At 40.4% G+C, this 18831-nt stretch overlaps 1 protein-coding gene across 4 annotated transcripts in view; it reads right to left on the bottom strand.

Moving 5' to 3' along the window:
- Positions 1-18831, bottom strand: part of AMBRA1 (autophagy and beclin 1 regulator 1) — a 130395-nt gene that overhangs the window by 73453 nt on the left and 38111 nt on the right. For 3 of the 4 annotated variants that reach the window (XM_032111733.1, XM_032111730.1, XM_032111732.1), the window contains 2 exons: positions 6625-6708; positions 5968-6068 (listed from right to left, as the gene is read on the bottom strand). In XM_032111733.1, the coding sequence (XP_031967624.1) occupies positions 5968-6068; positions 6625-6708 (185 nt within the window). The remainder of the gene's footprint in view (positions 1-5967; positions 6069-6624; positions 6709-18831) is intronic. The other variant, XM_032111731.1, reaches the window with a different exon arrangement.

The following is an 18831-nucleotide window of genomic DNA, read 5'->3' on the forward strand; positions in this document are numbered from 1 at the left end:
TCATTCATTTGCAATTCAGCCATACGGCCTCTTTTTTTCCTTACATCTCTGCATGAAAAGCTGCACTTCCACAAAAATTATAAACTGATCTCAAGTCTGTGATGAAGGTTGACAGGTATCTATAGCTCTCAAGTCGCAGAAGAATCTGAGGCATATTTTAAAGCCTCTTATATCATTTAGTGTCCACTGACGTAGATCACAGAAAGACCATAAAGAATAAGTTACTCAAAGGTTCACGTCTTTCCATATTTAGCAGTACCAAACAGATTTATAACAAAAATACACAGCCTAGAAAGCCACACAGCTAAGTTCATTGATTCTATTATTCTACAGAACTGCCTACTGTGAAAAGCAGGATTAGATCAGGACACTAATTCAAATTCACACAGTTGTCTCAGATGAAAAGGCAGAAGCAAGCCAATATCAATAAGCCAGTGACAGACAGCTGAAGGTACAGATTCAGAATAACACTCAAATCTCAGGGAACTGTACAGAAACTATGTAACTACTAATACTGAGAAAAACATGGGTACATCAGAGACAACTGGCAACATGTCTTCCCATCAACTTTTGCTGGCCTTCTGGAGCTCTCAAGTTATCTTTGTTCTACCTGCACAGCTGTGCATCACTGCAAGCACATTTGAGGGATGGGAGCATCTCAGAACAGAATTAACAGCACACTGTACATGACAGAACAGGATTAGGACAAGATGACTGGAACCACAGGAGGCAATCATACCTGAAATGCCAAAGGAACTGGAGTTGTTGGAGCCTGCAATATGGTTTTGAAGGCAAAGAAGCCTTTTATCATGATCACTTCTATCATTAGAGCAGAAGTGAAAGGTTACTCTAGGGATAACTACTTGCAATGGCAACCAATACTCTATCCAACTGCATGTATCACAGGCTCACCAATATCCATTTAGCTGGCTTTAGGTTAGAGCCATTCACTTGTGAACATTAGCCCTAAATACAGCTAGAGTGATTAATAGATTGGGAATGTGCACCAACCAGGAGGCACCTTAACTAGTGACTGTCGCTGATGAGAGGACATCACCGTAGTTCTTATTAGGAGCACTATCACATGCTCGATCACATCCTTCCTGTTCCAGAAGGATGACATTGATCCATCTTAGCTAACTTTCATCATGATGAAACTTCATACACTCTAACAACTGTATGTTGTCACTTGGTGGCTGAACTATGGAAATTTACAAGACACATGACTTTGAATCTTTGAATCCTCCCCGGAAGTAAAGCTTTGAAGAACAGCAAAGCTTATGGATTTTGGGAAAACAACAGCCAAACTCTACACTTTGAAATTCTAGACCCCCATTAAAGGGATCAGTTGATTGTTAGCTGCACCAATAGCCTCAGCCCCACCCCAGTGTAACAAGGCTACAGAAAGCTTGCTTTGGCAACTCCAGCAGAGATATCCAAAGCTGAACCATTATTGCTCTTGCAGCAGGCTATACCCCGAATAGGTGTGGGATATGGAAAAACCTGTAATCAAGCTCATTCTTTGACTACATGTAAGTGCTCAGTCTCTGGTCTGAATTTACTACCCTGAGATAGCAACGAAATCACTCGGAAACTGTAAATGTAGAATTTATATGACTCAACCCTTAAGCCCTGCTGAATCTGGATCTCCCCATGAGGTGGAAGACTCAGACTAACTGTGTTGCATTGTGTTTAAACAGATGAAAGTCTGGTGGCAAAGCCAGAACAGATAAATATGACCTATGACCACACAAGGAAGAATATTTTGTTTGTTGAGATACACATAACTGAATAGAAGCCTATTAAAACAAAGTGAGGCGAGACAGAAGCATTTCACAAAGCTAGGTAACTCTAACAAACTTTTATCTGCAGGTCTCCTAATGAGTAACAGAAATGCCAACAAAATGGCATTTGTGTCAATTCTTAAAGCCTCCTGCAAAGTTCCTTGGGAAACACTGAGTCTCCTCTTCCTCTAAGCTTCCACTGAACCGAAACTAAAGCCTTCTTTGTTTCACTATACCATTAGCATGTCTTGTCCATCCCAAAACAGTCAATTAGTATAAAGCCTGAAGCAAAAGTTCACGGAGGCGAACAAGAGGTCACAAGCACTTCAGTGGCAATGATGCGGACCTTTTCTTTTAAATGTATCTACTGATTTTTAAAAATATATTAAAATGGATATCCTGGTCTGTGCTACCAGATGCCAAAAAATATCTGTAACCTGGCCATCACAACTTATCAGTGTCCTGCTTCACAATGCAACTTAGGACAAAGAGAAATTTATCAAAAAAACAAACAAAAAGACCAAACCAAAACCAACAAATACACGAACCAAAGAAACAAACAAACAACAAACCCAAACAAAAAATCAGGCAGAAAACCAAAAATCAAACCCCCACACTGTTGGCCTACAAATGGCAAAGAACCCAAGAGACTCTAAGACTGAAATGGCCCCAAGATGCAGTATTCCACCTGTATTACCACATGCAATCAGTCAGCTATATGAAGTGAGAAGCCAAAATATATATACTGTTTTCATCACCACTTTAGCAAACAACCACTTCAACTAGCTTTCACTGTATGGATGTTTCCTTGGAGACCACAACTCCATCACTTAGGGCAGTTCACCAAGGAGAGGAGAGTGCAGAGGGCGGCTTACAGCCCACACTACCAAGAGACTTAAAAGAGCTGCCAAATGAACTCTCAGGTTTCTTGATGAGTCTTGAAATAAAGGGGAATATGGAAGACTGAAAAATATGCTAGTGTTATACCAGTATTTTAAAAGGTTGAAATAGGATGAGACTGTCAGTCTTGTCAACCTGACATTGATTCCAGACAAAATAATGAAAAAGCTGATATAAGACTCAGTTAATAAAGGATTAAAGGAGGACAGTGTAATTACTGCCAATCAACATAGACTTTACAGAAAAAAATAACTTGTCAAACTACCAACACTTTTTGGTGTGATTACAAGTTTCAATGCTAAAGGTAACAATGTTGATGTAATATATTTTCACATGGTGTTTTACTTGGTGCCAGAAAGCACAGTGATGCAGCATTCTGTATCAGCTGAGAGATCTGAACTGCACCAGTAGATAAGGAGGCAGGCAGGTGCTACTGGGGCGAGTTGCTGTTCCAGTGCTCCATGCAAATCAGGCTGCTGGCATGGAGATCTGTCTGTCATGTTGACTGGTATCGCTTCACTCTCCCCCTGGGCTCCCACCTACTCTACCCATCTGCTGCCACCTTTCCCATGCTTGGCACAGGGATGGCCACCAGTCCCCTGACTAGTACAAAGGGCTCTGCTTTGACCTAAGCTCCGCCTGGCATGTTCGTCATTCTGCCCAACCCACTGCATTGCTGTACTAGTCCATCTGCATAGATAACCTGCAATTTTTAGGGGTTCATAAAACTTGACTCTTAAGGATTTATTCTCAAGGCAGTCTTCCATAGCATGGAGCAATTGTCTGTGTAACACTTGCATGAGAATGACACTTAAACAACAGAAAGCTGTTCACATAAAGTAGAGAGCTGAAAGTAAACGGACAGAACCTGACAGCAAGAGCTCTGACATTAAGAAATTTAGTCAGCACACCACAGTAATTCACACGCTAGGATCTCCATCTGCTCCTTTGATTTCTTCTCAGGATATAGAAGTAAATGGGGCAGTGGACAGGAGCAGAAGTATAATTGGATGTATTTTCCCAAACAGCAGCTCTCGCTATACTTGATCACAGAAGTCTACCGTCAGTTTTTAGAAAACTGTCAGATTAGCAATACAAGATTTTTTGGTATCTCTTCTCAAATGCTGTAGAGGTTACATAAGAAATACATTTGACATTTTTGCATTTAAACATAATTCAAAAGTGACCGTCTGGATACATGGCAGAATGAAGCAATTCAAGGTATTCAAGCTTAGATTAGCCTGTATTAATGGGAAAATAGATTATCAATTTTTTCCTCAGCCAAGGCTATCAACCTCACCCATAACTACCAGGCCAGGGTAAAAGTACTTCTGAGTTTGAGTAGAGGTTTTTCACCATGATACTGAAGAAAGAGCTACCACAAGCCTTGGCACAGGCTAACTATAAAGGAAAGCATACTACCAGCACTGTAACTTGCAATGGCTCTGAAATATAATACTGGAAATGACAATGCTGCTGACCAACGTAATGAGTACAAGAAATTCTCTGGCTATTCCACAATTGCAACCTCATTTTCTAGTTCTTGCCTGTCATGCCTCCACCTAATATTTGCAATTTCAACTCTCCTGGTTTCTGCAACATATGAACAAGTTTTTGAGCATGGATGTAAAAAAAACATTTTGAAAGCTGAGAGCATAGGTAAAATAAACCAAATATTAAAACAACATAACACAAGCAGCTACTGAACTGGAAGAATTAATTTTATATGTTAGTCAATAAAAGCCCTTACTGTGGAGTCCCAGCCATTCCAGTGTGAGGTTCCACGACGCTGTCAGAGCCAACAAACCTCACCTTACAAAGGTTCAGCACAGCATCACACAGAAAAGACTGATCTTGTTTTTTGAAACTCCCATGATTACAGTTTCGGTCCTCTTTTGTTATTCTTGGCATACATACAAGAAACAGCAAGCATGAGTGTTTTGGGGTTCAAATTCCCCAACAAGTGCAGATGAAAAAGCCAGGCTATTTCCCAGCCACAATGGAACAGGCAAACTGCAAGGAGGCCTGGAGGAGGGATGAAGGCAGGTGTCTCCAGCAAAGCTGGGCGACATGAGAGTTCTGCAGTGTTGCCTGGCAGCAAGTAATTATCTGCCAGTGTGCTGCTTCCACGTGCCAACAGCCAAAGCCCACACAAGCAGCACACACAGGAAAGTACATGCGTCAGCTAACACTACAGGTTAGCTCCACTGCCTCCTAAGGGATACAAGCAGAGGTGCTTTGGATGAGACTATGGCTGAGTTCTTACTGTTATTGCAATAGCACTAGGAACCACTCAAACCAAAATGTCCAGTGAGACAAAGTCTGGAAGATGACAGACATCTATTATCAAAGACAAGACCACTGCCATACTAAACCAGCATTGCAAAACCAGCAACAGTTCTACCCCAAAACGACTGGGAAAACACCAATAAAAACAGGTTAGATAAATCCTGTCAAAAATGGCTTAGGTATAGTTGGTTGTGCCTTAGGATAAGGTAAAGGATCATGCAGCCTCTTGAGAAACCTTTCAGCACTCCTTTCAGTGATGGTCCTGTGATTACCTAAAGGAAGGAGGAGAACCACATCCCAACCTACCTGTCCATATGTCATCTCTTGTTCTTCCCCAAGCTTCAAAATTACTCCCCCCCACTGGGGTTAATTACAGAGCAACTCAGACCCAGCCAAGAAAGACTCACCCTCAAGATATGTGTCATCTATAACCATCTCATTGATGGAACTGCCAGACTGCCATACTCCTCCTCCTCTTTCCCCCACCTCCCTTCCCACCTCCGCTTGCCCTCTAAGGCTCCCAAACGCCTGTGTGCTGTGTGTGGTGGCAGCTGAGTTTTTTAATATGCACTTATTAAGATCCTAATTGAATCCCACATTGCCTTGTGTGTGTCTTCCTAGCCGGAACATGATCAAGGCACCCTATAATTCAATTAGAAGGACCTGCAGCAAGCTGATCATTAGTCTGTCAGGTTGTTTAAAAAAAAAAGACATCTAGGAATAGGAGAAGTTAAATAAGAGAAGAATTGTTAACACCCGTCCCGAATTCATGCAGACACTTCCACACATATACCTGAAGCATGGAATCTGCAATGTTCAAGCACTTGAATGGCAGCTTACTACATCAATCCGACAGTCCTTTCTCTTGCTTCAGACAACTTAAATAGAACCTCAAAGGTTGGAATTACTCTTCCTCATCAGTCTTCCTCTGCTCAGATTCATGAGCAAACACCACTAATATACATGACTACTGCAAACAAGGAAATCTCATTACCTGCCAAGACCCTGTTGACAGAGGAATGGGTGGCCAAGCCAGGCTGTCCCCGTTCATGGAAAATCCCAGCATAAGGCAAGTACTCTGGCAGCAAGAAGCGTCTGCAAAACAAAGAGAGTAAAACATGGAGAAAGCCATCCTGTGTACTATAGCCCTGAAGAGCAACTGCAATTACTTTGAGGAAATATGACTACATTCCAGCAGACTACAGTAGAGGGAAGGCTGGAATCCTTTGCTTAGCCAACCGCCTCCCTGCTTCAAACAAAAGTAAATTACAGATTAGATCCTCCTCTGATCAGTGTGGCTGCAAAGATCAGCACTAAACAAATCCTCTACCTCTCACAATAGTTTTCTAGTCTCAAACCAGCACATTGTGCCGAGAATCTCTGATCAGATTCTTTTCTCCTCCTATTCTGCCTTCAGACTGTGACCTCAACCTGCAAGTAAAAAGCACTAAGACGATGCTGTCATTCAAACGTCACAGGATGAGCAGCTCACACTAACATGCCATCATCCCAGGAGTCCCAGAAACTGCAAACCAAGGACAAAGACGCCCTGTGCAAGAAAAGGAATCCCCCTGAAAGCACCAGAGCGCTGTACTGCAACTGGTACCTCCAGGATTTCCACACCTTTTACTCTCACACATAGATGCCTTACCTTGGGACAAAGCGCCCCAGCGATGGTGCAGACATGCGGGCATTCCGGGGAGCTCGGTGCCTGGATCGGTCTCCATTGTCCCTTCAGCAAAAGAAAGAAAATTATTGTACATCAAAATTACTATGTCATGAAAGTGTTTTCCAAGACAACAAAACACCAACAACATCACCTAGTCAACCTGAGTATGCTACAGAGATTCAATGGTTCTTATGCTTCTGATGTTCCAAATTCATATACGTAATTTATATAAGGGTAACCTTGAAGTCCACTTTCTTCATTAATCAACAATGTCTCAAAAGTATCAACAAAACCACAAAGAGTCAATGAATCAATGTCAGCACCTGAGCAAATGAAAGAGAAACCTTAGACTTTTGACCAGGAGAGCAAAAAGCAAGCTCACCCCAGTCCTGAGAAGAACCTTCTGTTAGTCAAAGAGATCTGTTAAAGTTCACATTTTCATTCCCAGAAGTGCAGGCAAAAGAGCATAATCTGCAGACTATTCTTTTGTGTTCCTTCCCTTAAGGTTCAGTTTAAGTGCCATCAGATATTAAAACTATCTCACTTTTCATAGTATTTTCCAGTTAAATAAGAAATGTTAGGTGGTATCAGACAAAATTGCACCTCCTTAACAACATCTCATTCTGTTTCACAATAAATGTCTGGGCCTTGGGGAATGAGGGAAAAGGATCTAGCATCCATTGTCCTACAGCAGACACAGGAAAGTCTTCTTCCCCAGGAGAGCAGTGCAACACTGAACAGGTTTCACAGAAAGGCTGCAGAGTTGCTGTCCTTGTAAGTCTCAAGACAGGAGCTAGACAAACCCACGGATGGCCCAGTTTGATTTTGGTAATGACAACTGTACAACAAACAGGAGGTCAAACTGGAGGATCTTCAGGAGCCCCATCACACAAAATTCCTGATACTGCATTCATAGGTCACAAGAGGACCTCCAATTACACAGCACTAGAACTGCAAGGAAAATAACGAGACTCCATTAGTCACTCTGGAGTTGTGAAAGAGACCTCCACAGTGCTGCCTTCTCTGTTCAGAAATCTACTCTCTGTATGACCTTGCACAAGTAACAAGTCTGTTCTCCTTGGATTCCAAATCCCCATGTGTAAATGCAGCCCTGTCTCCTTCCCAAGCAGTTGTGGGGAGAATATTACTTGCAGAGCCTTGAAATCACTAAGAAACTAAATATTCCTTATGCAACACATTAGCAGCACATTTCTAACCCACTCCAGCAAGCTGTGCATTTTATGATTTTTTTTCATTTTGCTTTTTTAAAGTCAGTGAGCAAGAAACGTGGGCTGAGAAGAAAGTCTATTACGTGCCTGTTTCCCACACACTTGAGGAACTCAGGAACACAAAAGCAGAGGTTCTGCAAAGCTTGTTAGCATTTTAAGCTATTTCACCAAAACCAAATCTAAATCCAAGCTCAAAGCTTCAATTTCTCCTCCCACTGTAGATGCAGCACTTGCGGTTCACAGCCAAAGCCGCACCTCACCCTCAGCATTTTGTGCAACCAGCAGGGTTCCTGAGATCAGAAATGTAAAAGCTGCTGCTGTTCTTTTATCACAGGCCTCCAGCCTGTTAAGATGCGGATCAATAACAGAAGGAATCCTCCAAACTTGAGTGCTGACATATCAACTTTTGGTGCAAAAGAGAAAAGGCCAAAGGGAAAAAAGCGTCATGTTCCAGATCTTGCCACACACAGTAAGAGCTAGCAGAAGACAAGAAATATTCGTATTTCTGCTGTAGCAGCTTTTGAAACAACACTGATATGCAGCCCCGGGAGAAAAGCAACAAAACCATTTTCAGGGTTTGCATTTGCTTTGGACATTTACTAGAATTGGAAGATTCTTTTGAAAAGGACAAATATCAGCAAGAGGAACAACAGCAGGACTACACTCTACAGAAGTTTCCAGCTGAAGAGAATCTCTGCAGCAGGTTTCAAAAGGAATGAGGAGTTAGCTCCAGCAAACAAAAGGAGATAAAAGGGCAAAGTCTAGAGACTAAATCAAGAGACCTAGAGGAACTAATTGTTCCAGTTTTTTTAATTGCCACTAACCACAGGTCTTAGCAGCCACAAAAACATTTTCAGACATTTTTTAACCAAGGTGACTTTCTGATGTGAGAAGTCCATCCTGTACTTCCCTATTTATTCACTGTGTACACAATCTCCCGACAATATGGAAAAAAGCCTAAAAGGCAAAAAATATAGACTAGGCTTTTTTCAGTTTCCATCATGACACAGTCAGTCTCTAGTAATTCAAAAGACAGACATATATTTTTAACATCCCCTAAAAAAAAAAAAAATTAAAACCCACATCCCAATGGTCACCTGCCCTATAAGTCAGGCTGCAGGGAGTAAGAAACAGTGGCTATCCTTCAAGACTGCTAGAATTCCTATTTACTATAAGTAGAAGTGTAAGATACACTCCCCTGAGGTAAAGAAGAATATTACCAAACATTACTCTGAATTACTAATTTGTAGAGTCATTTGTATCTTAACTCCCATGCTCAACAACTAAGAGTGTCTAGTCTAGTGTTGCAAAGCTAGAACAGCTGATATTACCCTGGTACCAGCTGAAGATTATTTCTGCGTCCTCTAAAAAGGAAAATAAAAAACCCCCTACAGATCAGTGAAAATGGGTGGCACTTTGTGTTATTTCTGTACCACATTGAGCCTGCTGACAGAGGGAGGAGAGCAGATGTTAGCACACTGCAGTGCCAGCGTGAAGCACTCCAGCAAGAAATGAGAAGTTTCCAAGGTTCCCTAAAGTACTGATGAAGATCTAATGCTCTACTTTCTATTTAGTGTCAACTACCTACAGATTCATTAGCTAATGATTCACAGTGGATAGTTTAATTAACATTACCTGCAGAAGTGGAAAGCAAATCCCTAAGAGTGAGTGTGTGTGTGTGTCTGCGTCTACATAAAAAAGCGTCTTCTGTAAAGCGACTCAATAACCTTGCTAAAGTAAATGAAATAAACCACAGCAAGGTGACAAGGGAAACTTAATACTCTAATTATTAACAGACTAATTTGTCTCAGCAGGAAAACTGCAAGAACCAACAAATGGTCAAAATAACTTTTAAGGTCTGTCTCAAAATTCAGGTTATTCATCATTTGTTCAGATACCATGGTGGGACAAATCAACACAGTGATGTGGCAAATAAGAGTTGGTAGGGGGGAGAATAGTATTAACACTAACCTAAAATGGAGCATGAAAAGAAAGCAATTCCCAAACATTCAGGAGAATTATGGACATTTAATAGGGCATAAGAAGGATGAAAGTTTATCCTAAATTGGATAAGACAGTCAAATCCCCTTGGATTTTTCTTCTATTGTCTTGTTTCCTTGCTGAGAGAAAAGGTGACCAATGTAAATTTAATGGACCAGCAATGCCAGCTCTGAAAACAGAAAGAGATACAAAATTTTGCATCCTAAATTTTGGAGAAAAAGGCATTCTTTTTCATCTGGCAACTTGGCTACTGCATTAATAACAGTGGATACTGAAGACAGCAAAGACAAAGAAAGCCATTTCTGATTTTCTGTCTTGGCAATAATTCACTTTAATATTTAGAGATTGTTGTATCAGGAAGTGAAATTAAACACACAGCATGGGATTTCTAATACAATCTGTTGGTCTAACTGTTCCCATTGTAGTCAATATTAAAACTCCCACTGACTACACTGCTAACAGAATTAGGTCAACAATGACCATTTTGAAAAGCCATTTAATTATCAAAGCCAGCACCAGTAAGCCATACAAGTTCAGAAGAATCAAGTTATATCAGACCAAGCCAATTGTTTCATATTTTCAGCATTTTATCATGTTTCATGCAATCCAATTTAAAATGCTAAATCAATTTGTATTGCAGAGGTTAGACACTTACATACAATAGAAATGGTAAATAATTGTTTGAGTGGCATCTACTACTATCCTTAAAGGTTGACACTGGAAGTTGCACCGTCTTCATGTAGCAGAAAAAAGCAATGTTTGAAGTACTGAGAAAGTGTGAAGTATCTGTACCTACTTGCTGTATTTCTTTTTTTTTTGTTAATTGCAGAAGGTTACTTCAGAGGAGTAGGACACAGGGCAGGAGTAGCCCAAGGGCCCTATCAGGAGCTCAGAGGAGGTTACCACGCACTGCAAACTTATTTGGCTTTAGTGGCTGGTCAGGTCTGTTCGCAGGTCCTCTAAAGATGGTTCCTGGAAGATGTCTTATTAAACTGGCCATACTAATGCAGAAACAAATCCTGAAACCTTGCAATTCATTTCACAGTATTCACTGCTGACTTGGATGAAAACAGATGATATATACCTTTAGAAGAGTGTACTCTTCTAGAGTTACATAGGACTACAAGATGAAGTGTGTACTGTGTTTTACAAAGGGTACAGAAGTAGGAAAAAAGATGGTGAAGGGAACATTACTTTTGCTGGTGGTTCTAAGAACATGTCAGTTGCTGTCCAGCACCCTCTGGATGGGTAAGGTAACATACAGTGTTGGGAACACTATGATAGAAAGTTAGCTACTAGCTTCACCACTGAGAGGAGCAGCAAATACCAGATATTAACACTTTAGTTTTAATCTGTCTGATCCTGCAACATCCTGAGCATCTAACAGAAATCAATTTAGAGAAAAATGGGAGCACTTCTAGTAAATAAGCCTCCCAAAAGAGAGAGGTAAACACAAAATAAATAAAACATTGACATTCTGAATATTTTAGCGAGATACAGGCATCTTAGAAGACAAAGGAAAAGCCACACTGCAAGTTGGTCATAATTCTGCATAGGGGCATAGTAGCTAAAATAGTATCTCCTGGATCAGTTAGACTAGTCTCTTATTCAAAACTAAAGGTTCCATACAGTATGTGCTACTTTACTCACAGTCCTCAAGTCTTGGAGAAGTTATAAACTCAAACCAGGAAAAGGGGACCACCCTACTTATGGCTCTGAGGACAAGTGTATCTCACCTAAAACCAGGATTAAGCTAAAGATGAAACATCAAAGACAACTAACTTATCTAAGCAGGTATTTCCACTAGTAAATACAAAGAAGGAAGTCAGGAGCATAGGTCCTATCAAAAAGGATACAAGTACTGACATCCACAGACATTAAAATGACTACCGGATGGTTCTTTTAAATTATATCTAAAAGAATATACATAACCTGGTAAAAATAAAAGTTACAAATTTATACACCCATCTCAGAAGGATATGACTATTACTGAAGGAGAAGCACTTAAGGCAGAACTGAAGGAGACAACAAGAAACAAGAAAAACAAGGGGAAAAAAAGCATTTGTTACACGAAAAGACCTGCCTGGCACTAAATGTATGACTGTGGAGCAAAGTCCTAAGTGTGACACTGGAAGCCAAAAACAACTGAAGAATAAAAATATTAGAGAAACTGTAAAGAGTGATGGTGGCCAGCTGGAGAGACAGGAACTAGAATAGATTTTTACCATAGTAATAGATAAAGAAGTTAGACAAGTCACCCAAACCTTTCCACCATTTTGTGTTCTTCTGAAGGCTAAAATGTCAATCTTTCATAGGAGCTTTTTGAAAGGAACACCAGAGAAAATGTCTATCTATTTATCAACTAAAACTTCCTATAAAACAGCAGACTGCTGAGTTACTAATGGCTCTGCTGACCAGAGAGAAACAAACTCCCCAGCCTTGATTACCTCTCAAAGCACTCTTCAGGGGAACATGTATTTACAAGATTAAATATGGCACTTCAGAAGATCAAGTGTTTCAGAGAAGCATCACATATGAGAGGTCAAGAGAAACATCAGTACTTGCCTGTTAAATGCCAAGGATTAACTGCCTTAGAGAAAGACTGACTTGGAACTAGAATGAAGCACTCACTCTTTTCTAGGCGCATGATCCAGTTGTCTCTATTTTAATCACTTCACGGTGTGGTGGGCTCACAAATTGATGATGATGTTTTAGAATAAGACTGATACACTTCATAGCGACAGTGAATCATTAGAAAATAGAAACATCAGCAGCCAGACAAAGCTAGAGAGGCAGCAACTGTTTTCTCTTTAAAAAAAAAAAAATTGCACTGTTATGCTTTCAAAGGAAACAGAACTGAAACCATAACTTCACAAGCAATGCTAACCTGTTAGACCTATGGGCTTCAAGAATGCTGACCAGCAACTAATGGCCAGCAACTAATCAGTAACAGCTTGCTTCCTAATCACTCTCATTAACACCGGACCTCACCTACTAGGTGACCTAGTTTGACTTCTGAGTCACACAGACACAAAATAAAACGAAAATAACAGACAGAGTTAATATTTGGCAGAAAAACTCAGAAGTACCATCTTGACATCAAAATTATTTCTACAGATTCAGGCAACCAACAGCATGGAGTATGATGGGAGCTTTTCTGGCAACTGCCACCTTTCTAAAGGCACTTGTTCTTTCACCACCCTGCTATGAAGACACTTGCCTTGCTGGAATGTGACTTAATGGTAAAGCAACATTATGCTGGAGAGGTTAGCAAAACCCTGCAGTACTGCTGCAAGGAAACAGTCATTGCCTGTTCACTGCATCGATGCAGCATTACTAGACATTATGACCAAGATACAGGTAATATAAAAGACTGTCACAAAAGATAAAGATTAAAAGAATAGAGAAAGTGAAGCCGCAGGCTACTATGAGTAGATCACAAGACAAGCTAACACTCTAACTAATCCTTGAAAAATTAAGTTCTAAGAGTAGATTCAGTATCATTCCCATTCATCCAGCACTTGTAACTTTCTCAGCCCGAAACTGAGTTTAAGATGGTGAATATAGTTAACATAAATTGCTGTGCATCCGGAAATGACATCCCAGTGCTAACTGCTTCAGAAACCCCTAGCAGAGAAGAAGAAAACCCAGAAAGTGATCACCAAGTTCCACAGTATTTGTGTCTGTCTTGAAAGCCAGTTTTGAAAAGGCTGATCTTCATCAAAAACAATGATGCAGTGCCATATGAGCCAAGAAACACAGACAGAGGGAAAAACGACAAAAACAGATAAAGGAGCTCTGGGAATAAAGTAACAAAGGCAGGTACTTACAACAAACAGCGATCCTGCTTTATGTGAACTCAAATAGCAAATTGCTAGCAAGAACATTACTTGTAGATGCTCAAGAAAGACAGATCAACTGCCCCGTCTAAGATTTCCAGGAAAAAAAGGCCACATTTTCTGCAGTATACCGACCTGTCATGGATCCTAAAAAATCCATTTCCATCAGGATTTGAGTGACATGAAGAACGTATTGAGATTCTCACATCTCCTTTATGTCTTTTGTTAATTTCAAACGTAAACTTCAGGATGGCAAGGAGAAAAATGAAAAAACCCAGCCCAGATGCTTCCAGAAATCTTGTGGTTTGGGTACGATACCACTACCTCTACAACAAAAGGCTACCATTGATCAAGTCATCTCTCTTATCCACCTTCACTATGCCTGATGAGAACTTAACACCTGGCATCCCATTCATCTAAGGTTAACGTGTCACCTTAACCTACAGACCTCTAACAGAGTAAACCTCTTTCTTTACCTCTGAGATTCCTTATGCTCCTCTCTCCACAATGACAGAGCTTGTCTCAGTGTTCTGGAGCTGTAGATCAAAAGCTCTATACTTGCTTAAGGTGTCACAAAAAGGCTTTAACCATTCCAATCTCTCCTTTCTCCTGCCAAGAAAACCTGGCTACTATTTGAAGGAGTTTCTTTTGCAGAAATGGAAGGTTGTCACAGAAACGAAAGAAAACACTCTGACATACACGAGCACCCGGTGGACAGCTGTGGAGGGCAGTAAAGACCAAGACTTCACAAAAAGAGTCCAGGTTCTACCCATGTGCTCTTAGTAGTTGCTGTGCTAAGGGAAGTCAGAAGGTGCATCACGAATTGATTGCACTGCTGCAGGTTAGTGCTCCCATTGCACTGTGTCTCTAGCACAGAGTCAGACTAAAAAGAACTGGATTTAAACACACGCATGGACTTCTGTCACAAGAGCAAGGAAGAAGTTATTTCAGTAACTGGCAATCTCCAACCTCTCCCTTCACTCAAACTTTCCAAAATCTTTCCATCTCAGCCATCAAGCAAACCACATGCTTATTCTCACCACGACACACAAATCCCTCCTCGAAACTCACTTCTACCATTCCACTTGAGGAGCAATACAGAGAACAAAATCCAAAACCAAACCTTCTACCCAAGCACACACTACTGAGTAACCACATTGCCACAGCCATTGTCTTCCCTTTTCTCTCCCATTGCATAATGTTAGTTCAGATATGACTGCATCCAGACAGTTACTAATTAATATTGTCAAGTATCAGTGCCGCAGTCAAGGTTCCTAAAGAAGCTAATGACAAAATACACTTTAAATGAAGACTTTCCAAAAGAAGGGTGACTGCCTCGATATCTCACACCAATGTCTAATCAGACATGCACTTTTCTCCTTAATACATAAAATAGTTAAACCAGAATGCCAGCTTGAAGTGGAGCACTAATTATGACACAAACTAGACTCCCAAACCAAACATTTCACCTGTGAAGTATCTGAAGGAGTTTCTTTTGCAGAAATGCCAAAAAATCTACCATATTATTCTCCAAAACAAATGAAAATGACCTACAAGACACTGGAAGTAAGACTTGCAGCTTTAATACAGTGGCACTTGGCTAGCAGGCTACCATCTCAGAACCTTTCAAGACAAGAGGCTGTTGGAAGAACTTAGATTTGGCAGTTCTTGCCAAGACTGTGTCAATAAAGCAATCAAAAATGGCAGGAGGCAAGTATGACAAATACTCATGTATCTTATGCACTTACAAGGAGACCCTTGCAAGATGTCCATCTGAGAAACCACAACTCTTGGTCCAAATCATGCCTTAACAAAAGGATTTTGAAGTGACAAAGCCAAATAACATAACCCTGAATCTTGTAAGCTTTCCCTAAGTGATTAATCATCTTTGCAAAACAAGAGCCTGCTTCCACAAAACCAGAAGGTCCATTAGAGTCTCAGTAAAACAGTGCCTACAGTTCTCATATTTTCTGTCTGGATGCTCAGTGGTGTCTTGAAAGAAATTCAAGAGATGAAGCATCAAAACAAGATTTCAGGCCTGTCAGGTAAAGCCCATCTTGTTAGGGAGACACAATAAAGACCTTCCTAGCTTGTGACAATGGCACAACTGACTGGATCCACTCCAGCACAAATCCTCCTACTAGGAAGGAAAAAGGACAAAACAACAGGGAAAAGGTGGAGACATGAAAAGAGTGTAATCTCCAAGCTCCTTCATATCTATATTCTGTCAGGCAGCCCCCTCTCAAAAGTAGACAGAGGAGTCAGCCACGGTCACACCTTTAGCCTTAGCTTGAAAACCTTTTTTGAACCGTAGTGAAGGGTTTGACTCAGGCTTTCAGAGCTGGTGCACTGTCCTATATATATGCTTTTCAGTCTGAGAGATGAACCAAACCCTTATTTCTGTATTTGCTCCCATAGTTACTGCAGACAAAAAGGGACATAGATGGCCAAAATTCACCTACAGAAACACCTTCACATTCTGATTATGGTGACAAATTCAGAATTACAAATGAAAAAAATTAGATTGCCACTATCCAAGGAGACCTAGAAGCATCACCCACAGTCTTCAACATCAGAGAGCTATTCTAGACTAAAGGAAGTCTACAGAAGAGACCAAATCAAAATTCTTGGAAAAGTCAAAAGAAAATAGTTTAGCTCTAAAAATCTAAATTGACTATGTGATGCAAACATAAAACCCTCAAATAAGAACTTGAAATTAGAAAGTTCAACATGTATAATTTGTCTATAAAGAATCTATTTTTATCAGTTATGCTGGAAGACTAAAGTGATGTCATTCTCCGTTCAGAGATTCTTATTCCACAACTCAGGAAGCCTTTTCATTTTAGCTTAGGATTCTGCTAAAGCTAACCTTAAAACCCACTCATATCAATCTATATGTTAACAACCTAATATTACAATCAGTATATATATTACAAACTCTATTAAATGCTTTCATATAGACATGACTAAGTTTACAGTTGACGGTTGCATTCAATAAGCAGTAAGATGACAACAGTGACACGTTAAACACTGGGAGCACATGTAGAGAGGGAACATCTAGTTAGACCAAAAAACACAGGTATAGTGTATGTCCCTCCTCCTTTCCTGTCCTTAAAAGCTGGTGTAAAAAAAGGATATTACTAACACCTATAAAAAACACTATTTCACATTCTTATACCAACACTACTTCTATTGTCATCACAAACTGAATGTATTTATGAATGAATTCACCCTTGATTGAGACACAAGAGAGGCTTTAACTTAGAGGCTGTAAGTACACAAACAGTGCATAGACCAAGTTTTTCATGCCCCTTACTAGGCCGTTAGGTAAACAAAACTGAAAAAAGACAAAATGAATTTCTGAGGAGAAAAAAACCCTCTGAATCCCACAAAATATGAAAGTGAAGGAAGGCTTGTCTCCCAGGCATCCTGCACAAGCACAGCGTTCACTCCTTGCCCAGAGCTCTATGTATAATAAAACCAACAGGTGTTTAATGTCCCTTACATCTTTCTCCTAATCTCTGGGAAAACAAGAGAGATTATTTACCAATTACATCAACCAGATCAGAAAGATAAAGTACCAAGGCAATTTTCTGGCTTTTATGGAAAAAAAAAATCACTGTATTTCAGGAGAAAAGCATGAGCTGCAGACAGCTAGACACAATAGCAACACCCTTCCCTGTATCAGATCTGGAGACACAGGGAAGTCAGAGCATCTAAACCACAGGAAGAAAAATCATCCATGAAGAAATACATCACTGCACAGGTGACCAAGCAAAGAAGGAGGGATACAAGAACCAAAAGGAGAAGCAAGAACTCTGTGTAATTGTGAAGTCTCAGCAGAAGAAATCGAGTGAGTCACGAGAAGTTCCAGCTCTACGGACCCCTGCACAGCAGCCCTCTCCAATCAGCCAAGAGAAATAATGAAGCAGAGAAGTAAAAAGACAGCAGGTCTTAAATGCACAGACCAGAATTCGATATGAAATATTCAACCAACAAGTTCAGGCACTGCACATTAAGCAATAAACGCTTCTTTTGCTCAGTATGAAATGAAAGACAACCTTAGTACGGCTGATTGAATTGCTTCCCTGACTGGGTGCTCTTACTGTGTGAACATTATCTGCAGGGGAACACACTTCTCTGCAAGCATTTGCCTGGCTCTGTGAATGAAGAACATACCATCTTTTACTTTCCCAGCAGAACAAGCTGCCCCAGACAAATAAAATGGAATAATGGAAATAGTAAGGTCTATGCTTGCAACACACCCACTTCACAAAAGTGGGCCCAGCAGCCACCATATTTCTGCTCTTCCAGACCACAAAGATGCTTGAGAAAAGCTATTAAGCAGTGACCCTTCTGCGCTATCTCCCCTCATTTACATTTTACACAAACAAAACCACAATGAGACAGAAAGACATTCTCTCACCCTGTACTTCAGAGTATTTAATTGCTGGAGCATGAAATGACAGCTTCACAGAACAACTTTCACAGAACAACTTTCTATGAAAAAAATAATCTACCACCACTTAAAAAGTTAGAAAGGGATTAGTATCTTGCTTTTGGGAATAGCTAGTGTTACTAATGTCCTTCACCAAGGGACTTCACCCTGACACAAAGGACATGGAACTTTAACAATGTGCCATCTCAAGTATGTGCCACTGCAGCAAGTGAAGTGCAAATTAAAATAGTAGGGAAGCTGACAGCATCCTTTGCTGGCAGCTGCAACGTAACAACCCAGATTTTTTGAGGAGTTCACAGCTCCCATCAAACACACCTCCCTACTACACTACAACCATAGACTACTTCTACAACCATGCTCAGAATTATCCTATGTTTCAAATGAGATATACACAAATGGAGGAAAATTCAGTGAAATACTTAAGACTACTCAGGGAAAATCCTGCATTTAAAAGGAAGTTACCAAAGACAGGCTAGAAAGGTTATATCCTCTTTGCTGCTAAAATGGATTTTAATCTAAATTCCTGAGCTTTTGGTCTACATGCCATCTAAAGAATACATTATTAAATTCTTTCATTTATTGGAAAGGGTTTACAATAAATTTTTCGCTGGGATTACACTGGGTATCACTCGAAGTCCAAAAGCAGATGCTGGAGAACAGA

The sequence above is a fragment of the Corvus moneduloides genome, chromosome 6 (assembly GCF_009650955.1).
Source record: "Corvus moneduloides isolate bCorMon1 chromosome 6, bCorMon1.pri, whole genome shotgun sequence".
Classification (NCBI taxonomy): Eukaryota; Metazoa; Chordata; class Aves; order Passeriformes; family Corvidae; genus Corvus; species Corvus moneduloides.